This window comes from Trypanosoma equiperdum (assembly GCF_001457755.1).
Source record: "Trypanosoma equiperdum strain OVI genome assembly, contig: ctg_549, whole genome shotgun sequence".
NCBI lineage: Eukaryota > Euglenozoa > Kinetoplastea > Trypanosomatida > Trypanosomatidae > Trypanosoma > Trypanosoma equiperdum.
In genome coordinates, this window is record NW_027124475.1 from 7,721 (window position 1) to 26,807 (window position 19,087).

The 19,087-nt window shown below is 48.8% G+C and overlaps 6 protein-coding genes across 6 annotated transcripts; all 6 read right to left on the reverse strand.

The window, feature by feature from the left end:
• Window positions 1-868: 868 nt before the first annotated feature.
• TEOVI_000229800 (palmitoyl acyltransferase 7, putative) lies at window positions 869-2,605 on the reverse strand (the record flags this gene model as incomplete). The annotated part of the gene is made up of 1 exon (XM_067225389.1): window positions 869-2,605. One exon carries the CDS (start codon window positions 2,603-2,605, stop codon window positions 869-871), a length of 1,737 nt encoding a protein of 578 aa, XP_067081490.1.
• A 2,979-nt stretch (window positions 2,606-5,584) lies between these two features.
• Window positions 5,585-7,030, reverse strand: TEOVI_000229900 (protein transport protein SEC61 subunit alpha, putative; the record flags this gene model as incomplete). Its single annotated transcript, XM_067225390.1, has 1 exon — window positions 5,585-7,030. One exon carries the CDS (start codon window positions 7,028-7,030, stop codon window positions 5,585-5,587), a length of 1,446 nt encoding a protein of 481 aa, XP_067081491.1.
• A 2,307-nt stretch (window positions 7,031-9,337) lies between these two features.
• TEOVI_000230000 (uncharacterized protein) lies at window positions 9,338-11,074 on the reverse strand (the record flags this gene model as incomplete). Its single annotated transcript, XM_067225391.1, has 1 exon — window positions 9,338-11,074. The coding sequence occupies one exon, from the start codon at window positions 11,072-11,074 to the stop codon at window positions 9,338-9,340; it is 1,737 nt and encodes a 578-aa protein (XP_067081492.1).
• A 1,061-nt stretch (window positions 11,075-12,135) lies between these two features.
• On the reverse strand, window positions 12,136-12,945 carry TEOVI_000230100 (uncharacterized protein; the record flags this gene model as incomplete). The annotated part of the gene is made up of 1 exon (XM_067225392.1): window positions 12,136-12,945. One exon carries the CDS (start codon window positions 12,943-12,945, stop codon window positions 12,136-12,138), a length of 810 nt encoding a protein of 269 aa, XP_067081493.1.
• Window positions 12,946-14,054: 1,109 nt separating this feature from the next.
• TEOVI_000230200 (uncharacterized protein) lies at window positions 14,055-16,457 on the reverse strand (the record flags this gene model as incomplete). Its single annotated transcript, XM_067225393.1, has 1 exon — window positions 14,055-16,457. One exon carries the CDS (start codon window positions 16,455-16,457, stop codon window positions 14,055-14,057), a length of 2,403 nt encoding a protein of 800 aa, XP_067081494.1.
• A 600-nt stretch (window positions 16,458-17,057) lies between these two features.
• TEOVI_000230300 (inositol-1,4,5-trisphosphate (IP3) 5-phosphatase, putative) lies at window positions 17,058-18,752 on the reverse strand (the record flags this gene model as incomplete). The annotated part of the gene is made up of 1 exon (XM_067225394.1): window positions 17,058-18,752. The coding sequence occupies one exon, from the start codon at window positions 18,750-18,752 to the stop codon at window positions 17,058-17,060; it is 1,695 nt and encodes a 564-aa protein (XP_067081495.1).
• Window positions 18,753-19,087: the final 335 nt, after the last annotated feature.

The window sequence follows — 19,087 nt, forward strand, 5'->3', positions numbered from 1 at the left end:
AAAATGAAACCTCGATACTGACAAAAAAGCAAGGGTGAAATGGGGAAGGTAGGGCAAACAAATATAGAAATTATATATATGTACATATGCATTTAAAAGGGTGAGCACAGGGGGGAAGAAATTAATAAAAGGATACCATCATACGCAACGAGCACGGCAATCATATATGCCTCCATGACGCTACCAAAGAAAAGGCGATTATGACAACAGAAAGTAAGGGCGCACTGGTGCGACAGTTAATTGAAAGCAGACGAAACTCAGAAACCGAAACAAAAACAAAATACGTCGTGTTGTAAATGCGATGAGCGGATGCATGTGCAACGAAATAGTCACTTACTCAATCGTTCTTGGCGACAGCTACACTCCGACTCTCTTCAAAAATGAAAAAAAAACATATATATATGCGCCCGTTTGCCCGCTGTTCTGCACAATAAACCTATTTGACATACAAAGGATGAAGCAGTTTTTTTTTTAAAAAAAAAAAAAGCAAACCTCCGCGCACCGGCAGAACACAACCGAAGTACCGAATTGCGTGAGGGAAAGAGGTTAAAAAGAAAAAAAGCCAGACACCGCCGGAAACCGCTTCTAAATGTAACCACACGTCCCAAGAAGGAAGAAGGTAAAGTCACCACACACATACGCGCACAGGCTACCGCGTGGGAATAAAAATTGCAAAAACAACATGAAGCTTCACTTCAATCGAATCGTAGCAAGTATTCCCACCGCTTGGTCCATACTGGTATTTTCTCCCTCATCGTTCTACCCTTAATTTAACCCTTAAATAATACATATTTGTATATTACTTAAATGCCTTGATTTTGTGGTTTTCGTTGTTGCCAATTCAATTTAATGTTCCCGTCAACACGCTCTAAAGTCGCTCTAGTTCCTTTGCCGCCGCCGCTGGCAGCACATTTCCCTGCCGTGGTTGCGACACTTGCCGCGTGCTCATGATGTACTCGTACGTTGTCATGTTGGCGCGGTTCAGCATGATATGGAAGCCTAACAAGTGTATCAAAGGGACACATGTTAGGAGGACAAGCGCACAGAACAGAAGAGGTCCGGCGCGAAAGTACACGGAATACGGCAGCAGACGGTTCCACCACTTCGCTAAAAACACAACAGCGGCTATCAGCCCTAGCACCATGCTACACAGAGCTGATGTAACAAATGCTATGAATAACCGATAATTTTTCGAACCTATGCACATGTTAAGCCACTTGCAGTGGTGGTCAAACCCCTCAATGCATTTATTACACGCCTTGCAATGTCGGGAATCGAGCAGCGTCCGTCGTTCACAAAACGAGCAGGGCTCACCCTCGTCATTTATATCCCCATTCTCTCTAAACGCAATGACCAACATCAGACCAGATGTACACACAATGGAAGTGAGAACGAGCGTGCTGGACACAATTACCTCCCACAAACACTCCGAGCACCCCTCATCGCGGTACAACAGAACATAACCAGGAACCACTGAGCTCACAAAAAGGGCAGTGAAAGTTACTATCGTGCAAATCGCCATAATCTGCAGCGAATGCAGTGGCCACTGAAAAGCATGACGCCGTGGTTTATTGTATCGCCAGCTATCGGGGTTGGAGCGATCGACGCAGCACGAAGCGCATGGCGGGTGATTCCGAACTCTATCAGCAGGGGAATCGGAACAGAGACTATTAACGTCTCGTGACGCACGCAAAGCACCATCAGAAGGTGTCTGGTTGGGGTTTGACCATTGTGGGACCGCGATGCCATCGACACTGCACCCAGCGTGAGACTCACTACTACCATCACTGCTGTTGGTTGTGGTTTCTGAGTAACCACGATCACTGGTATTGATCTTTTGGGAAGAAAATGCACCATGCTGAGCATTTAATTGGTTGTTCATAAAGGTGACCTCGCCATGATTTCGTCTATCCGACCCTCCAGGTGGTCGTACTACGCTATGTTGTTCACAGAAACTGGACACCGTGCTCCCTTTCATCCGGTCATTTGGCGGCCACGCAAGTTGAAGAGGACCCTCAATAGGTGGCAGCGGAGCTGGCACTACGGAGGCCATAGAGGACGGAAAGGTTCGTCCCGTATCCCTATCAGATCCCAACTCAGTGGCACGCGAGTGGTGTGAAGAAGGGGAGAGTCCACCTTTACGACCTCCCCGCGCCTTGTGGGAGGATATGCGATGATTTAAAGGGGAGAGGGCCGCTTCCTCCGCTGCACTATTTGCCTTCTCCGTCCCCCTTGCCAGCGGTGAATCGAGAGCACTGAGTTTCGTTGGGCCTTCGTTCTCGCCGGCGTCCCTCATGCGTGCAGTAATCTTCGCCCACGCATTTGCCTCGTCCTCTGCGGTACGCGATGCACAGGCCCCCTCCTGAGTGGTCTCAGGGTTCCTTGCGCCGCAAGTCGGCGAGCAACCTTCATCATATGATGACTCTTCTATGCACTGCCCCATCGCAGCGCCAGCACTATTACGGTTATTCCTGCTAACATCCCCCCGATGGCCACTTGAAGTTAAGGGGGGTCCCACCGTGTCAGCAGCACCGCTGACATCACTAGTGGATGATTGTGAACGGCGATGCCTCCGATTTCTCCGATGACCCTCCCGCGTTGGCATTACTGGACACGCAGGCTAACGCTCTTCTAAGCTGGTGGGCGTGCCAAACACACCCGATAATAATAGTAATAATAATAGTGATGAACTTCGCGCCCCACCACAAGAACACGAAGACTGTTCGGCAAGACACAGAATGGCCGGTGGTGTAAACTCGAAAATCTATGGACAACCGCGTGTGGTTGAGCTCCGCAGTATGCGGTGATGTACTATCCGGCCCACTCACTCCTCCCAACCTCCTAATGTGTTACACAACCCTCGCGTCAGAAGCGTGTAGTCGAATCAGCGCTCGGGTCAAAAGGAGTTGATATTACTTCAGTGTGTGTGAGTACACTAAACCTATATACTCAACTCACCTAATTATGAATGAACAAGTGCCAAACAAGAAGAAGAGAGGAGGGAAAATGGGTGGCATAAAGCAAATGAGCCCCGACTAGGCTACACGACGAGTGATATTGGTGACTGGGAACGCATATTGAACAAAACGTTCACTCTGTTGTGAACACAAAAAATCAAACCCGTTGGTTGAGACGATAACTTGACACACACACACACATGTTACTTACCAACGCCGTTTTACAAGGCACTATACCGCACATCTTTGAAGGCACACGAATAGTTCCGAGTTTTGACACAAACCATACCAACGAAAGGGATTCAAAACATTTAGAGATGGCAAACTATTGTCAAATAGTATTTGTTCAACTGCAGTCACACCATCCCTTGGATACAACGACGGGTTGCGACTCATGGAAGGAATTTCTCTCGACTGCGGCGCATCGTCACAGCAACGACATATTTCGTATACCTTTTATTCTGCTACCTGATACAAGGGAAATAAGAGGGAAAGAAAAGTGAAGAAATCATAAAACGCGATGGAGGTGCACAAAATGTGGCAACAACAACTCATGTGACGTGCACGCTCGTCCACTATAGTTACCGGCAGCGTGTAGACATATTATATACCACCTTCATTCATTGTATCTCCCAGCAGCTGTTAAAACTAGAGAGAGCAACAAAAACGTTTTAAATTTACCACAATCACGTTTCCTCTTTTTAATTTTTTTTATTTTCATTTTTTTTTTGATTTCTTCTCCCCCTCTTCTTTCACTCCTTTCCCGCTGTTCACCTCCATCGCTTCAGAAAAGTAAGTCCATTTTGATAAAAGCGGCAGATGTGAGAAGATGTAGTGGAGGGGAGCAGAGGGAAAAAAAATGAAACGGCGGGCAATGAAAGGGGGGGGAAAGGAAAGAACAAGAATAAGAACAAAAAAAGAGAGGAAATGAAATGAAATGAAATTATTATGAAACGAAGGGATGCAGTAAAGAAGAAAGAGGTGACACACAGCAACTCAAATAAGCAACCGAATTGAACTCAGCCGTCACCACCGGTACCGCTTCTGCTAGTCTTAATATATATAACTCCCTCTCTGTTCTTCTCTAACGCTACATTTTACCTTCTCCCTAATAACTAGCGGCCTTTGAACTAAATCCGTGCATCTGCCTTCATTCTCCACTTCACCTGCGGGTCCCATCATTGTTACATATCATAATGGCGCCAAACCTAAAAACAAAGCGACATTTTATTCTTTTTTTTTTTTAGCCTCTTCTTTTCCCTTTCACCACCATCCTCATCTTCATTTTTCCTTTTTCGTTTCCTGCAACAGACACATATAAGTGCCAACACAACAACCAGCAGATGAGCGGAAATACAGGGGAAAGATTGGTATGGGTGTGCAAGCACGGTCTTATTGTTATTTAACTTTCACTTATAATATTCTCCAAGGAGTATCGATGCGCAAAGCTCATAGCTCCATTACAACAATATACCGCATGTCCCACTCACTATTTACACCCAAATAAATAAGTAGCCACACATATTTTGTTTTCTTCATTATCACTCTTTCTTCCGTCACGAAGCCATATCAATCTCTCTTTTCTCTCTTTTCATTTCTGGGACCTTTCATAACACTCAAGGAAGAGATGGTGGAGCCAACGAGAAAAGTATTTAAAAAAAACAAAAAAAAGGATGATCAAAATGCTATGGAAATGTCATGCGGTTCACAACACCCCCCCCCATCATCCTGCACCAGCGCAAGCACGCGACAAGCGTACAAAACAATTCCTTTTTAAAAAAAAAAAGGAAAGACGGCTGTTTCTATTAGTATACGCTCAAATATACATATTCCCTGTACCAGCGCTAAATAAATGTCGTCTTAGGGGAAAAGGAAGTGGTTCGAGGGAGAGAAGAGAAAAGCAAACGCATCCCTTCCGTTACATGTTCAACTGATGCGAAAGAGAAAAATATCTTCCTCCAGCGCGATGGGCACCTCTTATTTCGTCTATATTTGTTCCTGCTTACCCCTCGTTAGCTCCTCCTCCTCCTCCTTACCGCAACTCTCTCACACACACCAAAGGGGAAAAAAACACGAGAAGAAGAAAAAAAAAGAGGTCGGCAGGTCAACACTCTCCTTTCCTCTCCGCACACACACACACACACACGCGCCACTGTTGTGTCACGGGGAAATCGAGAGCGTAAACCAAGTCACTGTAGAGACGTTTATTCCAAATAAGTCACATTCACCTCCCACTTCTCAGTGCTTCATCCTTTTTTTTGTTTGTTTTAGCCTGTATTACCTTTCCTTCCTCTCCTGGAAACCTCCTACCACAAGCACATCCCCCGCCTCCTCTTAACAATCAATGTACTTTCATTTAGCAATCTTTCTTTTTCTCTTGTTCCTTCTTTTCCTCACATTTTTCTTTCATATTTCTTACTTTCCCCTCCCTCCATCCCTCTCCTCCCACCTCCGGATTGCTCTCATTCTTCAACCCGATGGCATTGGCAACGCTTCCATTTACCTTCCATTTCATCTAAACACTCCTCTCTACCAAACACACAAATAATGCGACAGCGTTCACTAGTTTTGACGTTCAAACATCACCTATATTCCGCTTTCTGCCGCTTCATCTTCCTTACTTCCCCTCACGCAACCTTCCGCTTGATAAAGTTGTAGCCCAGATCTTCTCCTTCCTCACGTAAGATATCATAATACTGGTTAATCATTGTAACGGAAAGCAAAACACCCGTGCCGCTACCAATAGCACCAAGGAAGTCAGCAAAAAGTGTAAGCGCACCAACACATAGGCCACCAAAGCTAGCGGCAACGGGAATGTACTTCTCAAGTAAACGTGCCATATCCTCCTCACTCTCGCGCGCCTGCGCCAGCCACCGTCCCTCTGAAACGAGGCGCTTAGCCACATCACGCGGTCCCGTGTGGCTGATGGCCACCCACAGTTTAGAGAAGGTGGCACATGAGAAGAGAATGAAGACAATATACAGCACAGCGTGGACGGGGTCGTTGATCATGTCGTAAAAAGTAGAAGGAGCTGTAAGATAGTACGCAAGTCCGCCAACAGGGTACATTTGCCCGCTCTGGCTATAAGCCCGTGACTCCCAACGACCGAGAAGGTTGATGAGGAAGTTGAACTGACCGAAGCGGCGCGAAAGGATCTGCGAAAAGAAGTTGATGTTGGACACCACACTGGTCTGCAGAATGATGGGCATATTACTTGTATAGAAGAGTTTGATGATGTACGGCTGGCGGTCGGCAGCAGCGTTTCGGGACTTCGTCATAAGAGGGACGCGGAAACCTTGGAGGAACACCACCACAGCGAAGAGTAAAACAGTCGCAAACACGTTGGTCAGGTTTGGCAACTGAGGGCGGTAAAACGCTTCCTTGAGAGCGCGCACCTTGTCTGTGCGAGTGACCAATAAGTGAAAGAATGCAATGATAGCACCTTCAAATTCCGAACCGCGACCTGTGTTGATAGTGGAAGGGGAGAAGCACTTCCAAATAATGGTGTCACAGATGTTGGTAGCAATGAATAAAGACGTCCCTGCGCCAAGTCCCCAGCCATTCTGCAGCAACTCGTCAAGAAGAATGCAAACCATCGTGGCAAATGTCAGCTGAAGAACAATTAGTCCACACATGAAGACACCAATCTCCCGTACGTCACCGTACATGCCAGACGAAACATATGCAGTGGCCTCCACTATAGTGATGAAGAGGGCCACAATCTTCTGCACACCCTCATACACTGCACGTTCCCGCTTGTTGTTAATGTCGTAACTTATGATCCTCACGCCAACGAGTAATTCCATGACCAATGAGGCGGTAACAATAGGTGAGATACCGAGCTCCATGAGTGTTCCCTTATTACTGGCCAGGACGACACGCATCCAATAAAATGGGTCACTTGCTTGGCCGGGACGGGCTCCAAACACGGGCACTTGGCAACAAACCAGGAATATGAACAATGCCACAAAAGTCCACATGATGCGCTCCCTAATGGGGACAACACGTAACGGAGTGGCCACCTCTGGCAGGAAGGCCAATATGGGACTCATCTTCATGAGGATGTCGGTCATCTCCTATGCAATTACCACTGTCAGTTGTTTGCTTGATGCTACGCTTTTTAATCTTATTATATATCCCCCTTTTCCAAGGAACAAAAGAAAAAGGATCAACCAAAGCAGTCCGGCTTCCCTTCCTTTTTCGGGGGTAGACCTTTTTAAAAAAAAAATTATTTCGGGTTTTATTTCACTTCACAATAGCTTTCTTCCTATTCTGTGTAGGGGGGATTATTATTTATTTATTTTGAAAAGAAAGAAACAGCAACAAAAAAGGAAAATGCAGGCATTGGGGAAACGGAGTGGTGAGAGACAAACGCGCATGCACGCACAGAAATGCAAAAAAAAAAAATGAACGCAGCCCAGTGAGTTAAGGGCCACAAAAAATTTTAAAGGAAACAAAACGACTGTAGTGGGGCATCCACATCCGTGCGGCAAATCATCAGAAAATAAGAAGATTCACCTTGTTATAGGACGGAGATCATCCGAAGGAAGTTTAAGGAATTGAATAGATAAATAAAAGGTAAGGGTAGAGAGAAAGGAAGTAGAAAATGGAGTGAAATCATTGAGGGGGGAGCCGCACACAACATAATAATATGAAGACTTGGTGAGCAATGTAAGTAAGTTCATATTAATTGGGTTGACGCATGCATGAAGTAAATAAATGAGATCAAAATATTCCTTTTACAACAACTCAAACTTACGTCACGCACATTACTCGGTACTCAAAACGGTGGGGACCTCTCAAAACCCGCGCACTGGGTGATTCCTCACTCCTCGAGATCGGTATATATATATAATTTAAATATATTAAGTGTATTAAGTATATTAAATATATTAAATATATAGGCAGACACGAAAGTCACAAAACGTTTAAAAAAATAAAGATAGAGTTATGGCGTGTATATATGTATAAATGAGTAGATACGGATAGAGAAAGAAGAGGAAAGTACCTGTTGGTGTCGAGGGGTTGAAAGCGCGGCAATAACCCCCCCCCCTCCCGAAAATATTAATTAGGAAGCCAATAAAAATAAATCAAAAAACAATGCGAAAGAAGCCTGAGAAAAAAAAAAGTAAAGGGAGGGGATACCAGCAATACACGAGTCCCTCAATTCTCCCCTTCTCCTCACGATTATTAATCCCGTGTTGTTGCCATTCCTGTGGCTTTCCCTTCCGGTGAACGCATATAAGTCTTTGTGAGGTTAAGAGCGGTAATTAAAAGGCACCCGACTTCCATAGTGAGTACAGTAAACAAACCAAAAAAAAGAGAAAGGTACACAAATAAACGAAACAGTTATAAGAAAGAAATTAATGACGGAGCGAAATCGTGGGCCGAGCTTCCGGGAGTCCACATACGCTAACGTGTGCTACCGCACGGGACACCGGAAGTTAAGTACGTAGTGTGACGAAAAATGCGGTGAAAAGGAATATTAAAACAGCGACCAACATAAAAGGTAGATGAGGAAGAAGGAAAACAAAACAACGAATGAAATTTACGCAGATATATGAAACTCGCACCTAACAAATAATAATTAATGCTATGAGGGAGGGAAATGAATACGGTGATGAAAGAGCGAAATATAAAGGAGATGCACGTTACCTTGTGAAGGGCTAACCCAGCGACCAGAGGCAAAAACGTTAACGCTACAAGTGCTTTAATTTGAAAACGCTTTAAATGTTGCTGATATTGCTTGTCTTCTTTGCTACTCCTTTCCTCTCACCTTTGGTTGCCCCTTCTTTTCCCACTTCCGTAACCCCTTTCCACATTTCTCTGCCAACCCAAGTTGGCATTCCCATCCCATCATTTGCTACCGCCCCTTAGTCCGTGGTTCAAAAAAGAGGAAAATGAAACAGGGCGAAAACACAACATAAGCCAACACCACGAAGAACAAATAAATTAAGCGCATAGCGGTCGTGCATCAGCATTACCAATTAACTGTGGAAAGATAAGGAAGTGAATTGAAGTTTGTCAAAAGGAATAATTCCTTTTTAAAAAAAAAAGCGGATAGATTTAGAATGACAGTAAAAAAAAGATAGTAGTAACAAAATGTACGGTGGTAGGTATAAGTCCGTAAAATGGGTCGAAACGCATGAGCGGTAACTCATGCTCATCCCCGACGTGTGGAAACGAAGGAGGAACAATTCCTTTCACATTATCCGCAACAATCTACGGTTATATCTGCTGACCAAAAAGCGGCAACAGCAAAGATTGGTTCGCTTTAGTTATTTAAATTTCCGTCGTAACACGTGCACACAAGCTTCCTCATCTCGCTAATTAAACTCCTTCCCCTCTCCCGCTCCCTCCATGTGTATGCCTGTGGCTGCTCAACAGCACCTTACTTCTTTTTTCCCTTGAGGAGGGCGCGCTTGCCGAGTATCCTCACGGGCAAACTGTACACTGACGAATTTTCGTAGCACCGGTTGCTGGCGCAGCCACCGCAGGCACTGAAGGGCGTCCACGGGCCGATCGAAGCGTACAAAAGCGCTCCACCGCGAAAATCCCACGTACGAACGGAAGCCGGCGAACCGCTCCGAATAAAAGTCTTGGCTCAATATCATTGACATCAGAGTTTCGGCGTTGTCACCATCCGGTACACGAGAAGCACTCGTGGAAACAGTGGTCGCAGTCGTTGAGGCCGTTGCGACTTCTTCATCCGGTGATGTGGCTGTGGAGCCGACTTGGTTGTTTGGTGACTCAGGTGAACTGGGTTCAGGTGGGTACGCCGGTTGAGGTGACGCGCGGTGACGATGGTGGAACTGCGACCACCATTCATACAGAAGCTCCAGAGGATGCGGCTCCCTCCTCTCATCACACTGCCGTGCGTATGCAGACAACCTCCCTCCTCTCCCAGTCAGTGAGGGTGAGGGTGGGCCCAACGAGGTGGTGGGGGACAAACAATGCGGTGGTCCAGAAGATGTGCCACAAGGCTGCGAGTCGTTCCCAGATGAGGACCCACCCCGGGCACCCGTAACCCTGACGAACAGTGTGCTGCTGGGCAGCAACTCATCTTTAATCAAGGTCGGTGTAGCAACAAGCCCAGAAGAGCTGCCTGGCATGAGTTTCTCATCCTGAAGAGTCGCGCGGACGTCATATGGTGGGGTGCCCCTCTCCCAGTCACCTCGGCTCGGAAGGGGAACCTCATGCACGCGATGTGAAGGAATTTGTGAAACCCCACCTCGTGCAGCTTCCGCGGCACTAAACAAGCACTCGAGGTTTCCACCAGCACCGCCACAATGAGTGCTGGGGACACCATAACACTGTGAGAGATGGTGATGCGTGTAAACGGGTGCTCGCGGTACTGTGGAATGGTTCGATTTGCCGGTGGGAGGACCGGCACCACGTGAACCCGGTGGTGGAGGTCCTAACTGTGGTTGCCACCCTACAGTCCCTGTTGGTACGAGGTGAAGGGCAGCAGCGGGATCAGTGTTGCCGCTCGTGCTGTGGGGCGCCACCAAATAATTCGGAGGGTGAACTGACGGCGGCGGGGAAAGGTACTTTGGCCGGCACGCGGGGCTGCTCAGGGACCATTCCGCAATAAGAATCACGCTGTTAAGCAATAACTCAGTGGATCGAACGGGATCGGCCTCACAACAATTATACTCCTCATATGGAACGGGGTAGCGGAATCGAGACTGTGTTGGCGCCCACGTGGATGAGCTAACCTTTGAGCAGTCATACGCAATTTGGGCTGTTACAGCCACCTTTTGAAACCACCTCAACGCACGCAAAGCAAAGTCACCAGTCTCGTATTCAGCGAAACCGACATCCCGACCCCCACTACGTTTCACACGCAGCTCAATAAGCCCCTCCCCCGGTACATATGGCAGTAGACGCAACCCGTTGTCAATAGTCAGTGGTAAATTTGTGATAAATATTGTACGCCTGAGAGGAGGTCGGTGCTCCCGCGATGGGGTTGGTGGCATGTGTCTTGAATACTCCTGACAGTGGCCCGGACACGGAGGCCCATGTGGCAACGGAGGCCCCTCGGGTGCTGCCATTCCAACCTGTTGGTGGGAGGGCAACTGGCCAGCCCCATAGTAGTGGTACAACCTCGGACGCATGACGCTCTTTCCCTACAGCACGGCTATTTAATTTAGCTCAAGTCCTTTGCGAACCGTCTCTCCCCCACCCCCTACTCGCCCTCGCCCTCCCCGGTGTTCCTCGGCCGGTCGAACAAAAAAAGGTGACCGTTATAAGTTGTGATCCCACGCTTACAAACACGAGCAGCAGCGCCCAAAGCGATGTTGACCCGAGGCAATGAACAATAACACCAAGCAACAGACGTGTAAATTAATTAACTGCAGTAATTATCCCTGTTCAACCTGCGCACGTGTGTGTGTGTGTGTGTGCGAGCGCTGCTATATAGGGAACCAGGAGGAGGAAAGGCAATGGACCTTCGCTATATGCGGTAAACAAACGGTGGCCGGAGCTTATATGCTTATATATATATTCACAAATGTGTGTGAAATATCTCCTCTGTGCGTACGTGTGCTTGAATAAAAAAACAAGGAATAGTAGGGGTGTTGCAAACCAGCTGGAGCGAAGCGTCAGACGACGTAGTTACGGCCGCTCCAGAGTAACTTGAACGGTGCACACCACGCTCACAACAACAACGGTAAAAGAACCAACATCTACCCCTTCTCCTCCCTACGGATAGACACCATAACTAAAGTCACCGCCTCCCAGCATTCCTACAGACAAAAAATAAAATATAATAACATCCCTAAACTCAAAACGACGTACGCTGAACCGTCAAATCCACGAGTGCCTGAGTCCGCCATGGTGCACTTCTTACCGAACGACGAACGTTCTCGCCACAATGGCCACGGTTTCCCTCCTTGTAGAGTCAGCTCCCGACGGCATAACCTCTCCACAAACCGCCACAACTTCCCCCCTTTCTCACAAATGCAACCATGCACTCTCCGGTACCTAAGGACAGGAAAACAAGAGGCGGCGGTACCCCACACTCGCACAAACACCAACCTTTGCAGTTCAAAACGGAAGAAATGAGGTGATGCCTAAGGGTACCACAAGCACAGAGGCAACGCTCCAAACAGGTTGTACAAATCACTCCACTCTAAATCAGGCACACTACGTCGCGGTACGAAGAATCTTTGGCACGCTAAAGTGCAGAAACCACCGCCCTAGGGTTCTTCGAAGCAGCCGCCTCCACCTTGTCGGCCTCACTCGACAAGCCAAGCTCTCGTAACTCCTGCGCTACAGCTAGCGCAACTGACTTGAAACTGTGCCCAGCAGATATTTTCCCACCTTCAACTGTATGGTAAACGCGGCTTACACCACCAACGACTCCCGCGAAAGCCAGTTCAATTTGTTCTGTTGCTGCCACATCATTCAACAGCACCACTCCGAGTGATTCGGGGTTCACGATCAACTGATTTGCCACGGAGGCCGTTCCAACCACCTCAGTGGTTAATCCCGCCGACTCGATTGTCTCCGTTGAAATCTTTTTAAATAACTCGTTGATGCAATTGTGCTTACTTGCCTGCTTCACGACCAGCACGATGCGTTTCACTCCCTTCGCCTTTGCCTTCCCAACAGCAACCTCTGCGCTCTTCTTGAAGGCCTCCGTGGCAGACCTCACCTCCTCTTTGGTGTCAATCCCAGCAGAAGCGTAAACGTCAAGAGCGTCCCGTAACTGCACGGAGTCGGGTGCAGCACGGGGAAGGACTGCGCGCACAACAACAGTTGACACACCAGAAAAAAGAGGGTCCTGAGCCGACTTGGGGACCTCCGTCACGGCAGTGTGCACACCGATTGGAGTTTCTGGCCCAACAACGACGGCATGGCGACCAGCTTCCTTCGCTGTTTTGGTCTGCACACGACCGCCCGCAACCTTACTGACGATAGCACTGGCTGACTGCAGGACGGCAGCAGTGGCGCCCGCTGATATAAACGTTAGTTGCTTCGACATTCCGGGCAAAATGAAACTTCCCTCTCTCTTTTGTGCCTCGGTTTGTGAGCGAGCTCGTAAATTACCAACTAAAGAGGGGGGAAATGGAGAAAATTAACAGATAAAAGAAAAAAATAGCACGTTCATCTTTCGGATAGTTAGTTCAACACCGGGCAAGCGCGGTGCAAAAGCAGGGAGACAAATACATAGGTGGAGAAGTCAAGTCAGCACACTGCAACACGGTTTTTTTTATTTTTTTTGTTTTGCCACTGGCGAAACGTCACCCTACACTTATCAGGCGATTTACCAACTCCCGCGTCACACCCCACGCCTCAGTGGTGAAAAGAGTGGAGGGAGTTCTTTGAATCCCACCGCACTCACCCACCGACTGCGCTGCTTTGGCAGCTTAAGAAAAAAGGAAAAGAAATGCATAGCGGCTGCATCGCGGACCCGCGGGATGCACGCACTGTGGGAATTGGCCTCGAAAGAAGCGAAAAAAAAGTGCAAAAGGGGTCCCTTGGGCGCGGAACATCTACGACATCAGGACGCACTACAAGGCAATAAGGAGCGACTGTTTATATGCTATGAACTCCTCGTTCCTCCAATGTCCCTTCTCAAGACCCCAACTCACCTGCGATAACACGCCCCTACATGTGCAAAATTATTGGTACCCAGCTGGAGTTTACTCCGCTCCCTAGTTAAGCAATCCCGTCACTGTTCTCCCAAATGTGGTAGACGCAGAGAAAAATCAAGCAATGAGGGGGGGGATTAGCTGCAATATTTATTGGGAATGTTCCGAGGCGAACCGCCTTTCTTTGGCATAGAGCGGCCAACTAGGGTCGGTAGACCAAGGCAAACCACTCAATCAACAGATGCATGTAGGGGCACGTGAAGAAAAATTGACTTCGAGCCCCATAAACTTTTTCTTAACATAAGCAACTGCAATCGTCGAACTAAATCAGCCCCACGAATGGAAATAAAGTGGATAAGGGTATTCCTCCAATACACGACGCTGTTCGTGCAAACTTGCTGCGGGGAGGGAAGTTTCTGTTACATATGCTGGGAAACCTCCCAAGCGCTTCGGCAAGAGTTCCAAGGTGGTTCAGCGATACCCCCACGACAAATACCTGCTATGCGAGGTTAGTTGGAGCGCGTCCCCCCAAAAACTCGTATGTCTCCCAAAGATGAATGAGATCTAATACCGTGGGACACATCAGTAGTGTGTGTGGCGGAAACGGCAGCCTCGTGTAATGTGATAACCTACGTGTAAACTCCACTCCGGTCTGCAACAGAACACACCCGGACTGCACCTCGTAATACTTCACCGTAGGCGAAACCTGGTGCACACCAACTGCTCCAGGAGGTTGCCCATTCGCAACGACGATATACTCAGGTAAGCCACAAGACTGCTCTTGTGTTGCCATCACATCCTCCCACAAACAGTTCACGGAGGGAACACCACAACTAGTGCACGTGCCTGTCACAGGATGCGACACCTCGCACAAGCGCTGGTAACATTCATTGATTTCCCTTCCAGTTTCTGGCCTTTTCATAACCAGTCCAAAGTCGACAAAGGTGCAGGAAAGGGTTTCCGTATATGCGAGTCGGGGTTCACACTCCCAGGATATAACTTTCAATATATCGTTGATTACGGCACACTTATTGAGGGTAGACTCCATAACGTGTTTGGCTCTACCCCTGCGAGGCGTCGAAAGGATATTCAGGGCGACAACGTCTGCAGGCTCAGATAGTACTACAACATCCCGTTGCTCCCACTCAACAAGCTTTCCAATACCCGGTTCGGTTGCGGAAAAGTCAAGTAACACATCGCCGTTTTGTAGCTGCTGGAGAGAATGTGTCAAGTCGTGGGAAGAACAAGTCACTGCCCGAGCAACTTCATCCAAAAGAGAGCCTATAGACTCACTACTCCATGGCTTCCCGTCAACGGGAGAGTACACAGTTAAATGCATAGATGATGCATCTAGTTCCACACCGTTGTCACTCCAAAGCTGCAGAAGTTGGAGATGTTTAGACTGATTGTAGAAAAGGCTGTTCTCGGGAGTAAATATGGGAAGAAACTCCTTGTGCACCTTGATACCAGCGGCGCATGCGTAGCGCAGCACAAGAATGTCGAGGCGTTCCAGATCTACGGGATTGCCACAAACGATAGCGCAGCGGGTGCTTATAACTCGCGTTATCTCAACCTTGGAGAGGGGAATAACACAAGCTGTCGGGCCTTCTGTGCGATCATAACGTGCCCGGGAAAAAATCTGGACTTGGTTTATCCTCTCAACCAAAAGCTGCAGGCATGGTATCGTTATGTTAACTAGAAGTAGAGCGAAGCTACAATTTGAGCACTTCCGTACATGGGTTTCAAGGCATCTCTCATCGTCAATGTAAACTGAACCGACAAAAAACGCCGCATGGTACATGTTTGAGACGTTTCGCAGCAGGTCCTCCTCTGTTGGAGACATGGCAATGGCTAGTGCGGCGAGCACGTCCTTCCCACACGTGAGCAGCCCACCTCGCAGGCGAAGGATATCGAAGAGATTACGATACCCATGCTGCTTAGCCGTAACGTAGAAACAGGATGCGGCGTACAGCACACTAAACGGCCAGGCGACCAACGAGTAGTCAAAGAAGTACTCCCCAGGGGCGTCTGAAGGGTTGCGCAGGAACTCCACGATGTTTACAACATCCGGAAAAAGTGGCGGGCACTGATCCACTACATGCTCCACAAACGGCTCCAGCAACTGGCGGTGCCGCTTGAAGAGGGCAGCAAAAGATTCGAAGCGGTCACGCTCCATCATGCTAAACAGACCAAAAACACTACACGCGGGTTGCCGCGGCAGTTTTGGGATATACTTGGATGCCCCACCCCACACTTCTGGCAGGGTCGCGTCACCTGCATCTTTTCCAACATCAGGAGAGCCGTAGTGCTGCAGCAAGTCACGCAAACTCGATACGCGCACGCGCCCACACCCGCAAGCTGCGTTGCCAACAGGTAAGAGTTCGCTATAAGAGCTACTTCGCCCCATTCTCGTACCCCTGTTGCTGCAATGACTCGCAGGCGCGGCCACAGACCATGTTGCCGCAGCGGGGCTTGCACTGATATCACTCCCGGGTTTACCGAAATCCTGATCGCCAGCCCGCCTCGGGTTGCGTAACGAGACGGCCCGCTTCCGTACTGGCGGAAGCACATTTTCTACATCAAAGGACTCAGAAGCATTAAGCGCACAACTCCTCATAGTTGTGGTGCTTCGAGTTGCCTCTGTGCTCGGTTGCGACTTGGGCCCCACCGAGCGAGACTGGGATACATCTCGTGAAACAACTTCCCCATGATAAGGAACACCAGCTTCCCAACTTCGCCGCGACAGAAAGGGGGGGATCCCTTCAGTTTGCGCAGGCACAACCTCATGCAAATGCGGCGATTGGGAGTCGCCAGGGTACGTTTTGTTGCGATTAACAATGTTTTCACTAGAATCCACAGCGGAATAGCGCCGCAATGGGCATCCTTCAGCTCCATCCGCCATAGGAGCTCCTTGCTGTGACCTGCACAGCCCCTGAAAGCAGAAAAAAGAGGGAGAAAAAGAAGAATTTACTAAACCCAGCGATTTCTCTACACCCCTTACCAATGACTGCTGATTAGTAGTTAAATTTCCTGTGTTAATCTTAATGCAATAAAATGGAACCCCACAACATCTGGCAAACGAATCGTTTCTTCGAGGCCTTCACCCTAAAAGGAAATTCCTCTGTTATCCGCAGCAGATACACACAAAGAGCTAATGCGACCAAAGCACAACGGTAAAGAAATCATCAATAGCCGCGTGCCGTTCCACTCCCCTCACCAGCAGCCCAGTCGCCTGTGAGCAGGCACATCGCCAACCAACAATAGTGGATAGGGATTATGAAGCCTCAAAATACTGGAAAAGTCACCGGTGCAGACGTATACCAAAAGCAACGGGACTCACAGCGGTCCTCATCACCAACCCCGGTCTTTCAGTATTCACGCACCAGCCGCACTCGCGTACGAACACTGTTCAGGGCAGAAAAAGTTGTCAAGGGCAGCAGACAACAGGAAGACAACTGCAAATAAGTGGCAACCGCGCAGTAGCGGATTCGGTCCCACGCTCTCAAAAAAACAGTGTCACAGCGGCGTGGTCGGTGTGACGCAAGGCTACAGAACGATACACATACCGGCGCAACGCCCCCACGCCAGTTCCGCCGTGGGCAGTAGCACTGCTTCCCGCCACCGATTGTGAAGTTCGGCGCCCTGTCATGAGTTCCAACGCGGGAGGGTTCCACAAGACGCGGTCACACCACGCGGGTACACGCCTCCGCCCGTAGGGATGGTGTGGCATGGAAGAAAGGCGTTCCAACACGCGAACCACGCTTATCCTGTCACTGGTCCCACTCTCTCGTTTATCCTCCCCATCATTAACCAAATGGACAGGAGTATCAATCTGGAAAGTCGCTTCCTCCGAATCCCTCGGGGATTGACACAAATATGTTGGGGGAAACCGAACCGCAAATTCCGCTAGCTCCATGCCACTCTGCTGCGCCACTACGTCCAGCAGGCGCTGCACCTCAACATCGTAAGGTCGGATTACTCCCATATGCTGTGGGTTTTCAAAAAGCTCCCAGAAACTGTCCGGCGCCCGCACGTCACCGTCTGAAACTTTAACGTCCAGATTCTCCACTTCTTTTAAATACTGTAGCATATTATGCACGTCGAGGCGCGTATTAAAGTCGCCAAAAATGAACAGGGGGTCATCGGGGGAGATGAATGCCGCACACTCCGCCAAGGTTTCGAGCAGTGCCTCCTGACGCTGCAAAGCATAGGGGCTAGGACTCGCTGCCGCTGCCTCCTTGCTTTTCTTGTCGTTGTAGAGGTGCACGTTCAAAAAGTTCACCACAACAGTGCCGAGGCGAAGTGATATGAGCAAATATCCTTTCCGAGACTCACCGGCACCAGAAAACTTCCCGCCGTGAAATAGAATAGTAGGCGAACTCCCGTATGTCACAGGGTCGTCACCCACACAAACGAAGGTACGGTGGTGAAAGGAAAGAATGCTACTGATAGGGCACATGCGGTGAGACAGGTACACAACGCTTCCCACAGCGGTGAATTGGTCCTCATCATCATTCGTCCGCATTAGTAACCCGGAGGTCCATCCAGCCTCCGGCAGTAGCTCCTGCAGGGCGTTAGCGAAGTAGTTGTTAAATTCTGTATGGAAACTCTTACCCCCAATTTCTTGGAAATGCACTACGATCACATCAATCAGTGGGGGTGGTCCCTGGCCACCAATATCGGCTGCCGAAGGATGAGAAGGGTCGTCGTCACCTGTGTTGCTCACTCTGATGTGCGCTGTGTACTCGCGGCGGCTGTATTCGAATATCAGCAACCGCAGCTCTGAAAGAAACTCCCTTACATCCTTCTGAGCATCCGAAGAGAGCTCATCATTACCGGCCTGTTTCTCACATTCCCTTCTGTGCTCTTCACCACCTTCTTTTGCCCCAGCGGCAGTGTCCCCAATGGCACCAACATTCTGAGTTATCATGAGCATTCTAAAGGGAAAATCGGGAGGCGAATGCGTGGAGAAGCGGGAGTACCCAGTGATGCAGTCCATCGGGGCGCCTCCCTTTGATGAAACCGGCCCCTCAACATGCGATAAATCACGCTGAGCAACCGCTGGTACGCCGCCGCTAAACGCCTCCTGCGCAGTGGTAGGCACCCCGGTAGACGTGGCATTACGCGGATCCCAGCCTGTCTGATGCTGTTGCGCGGACCGGAGTGTTGAGGTTATACCTTCCAGTAGGCTGCGCATTCGGATCTCGCGTTCCTTTTCGGGAGGACAACACGCGATCTTTTCAAAATACACTTATTGCTACTCCCCTCAAGGACAACTCTACTTCTATTGCTCCTAAACCTCTACGAATGCAAGCCGCAGTAAAAAAAAAAAAATGGCCGCCAGGGGCACAACCAGAGTATCGGGCGGAGAACCCTAGTGGGCAACGAAATGATCTCCACGGCGGTAGCGTAATTCAATTCCCTTGGTTTATTGCCCTTAACCTAACAGTCCCCCCCCAACGTACGATTAACGCAGAAACAAATGTTTACGTAAAGAAATATAACATGCCCATTAACTTATAACGTTTTACT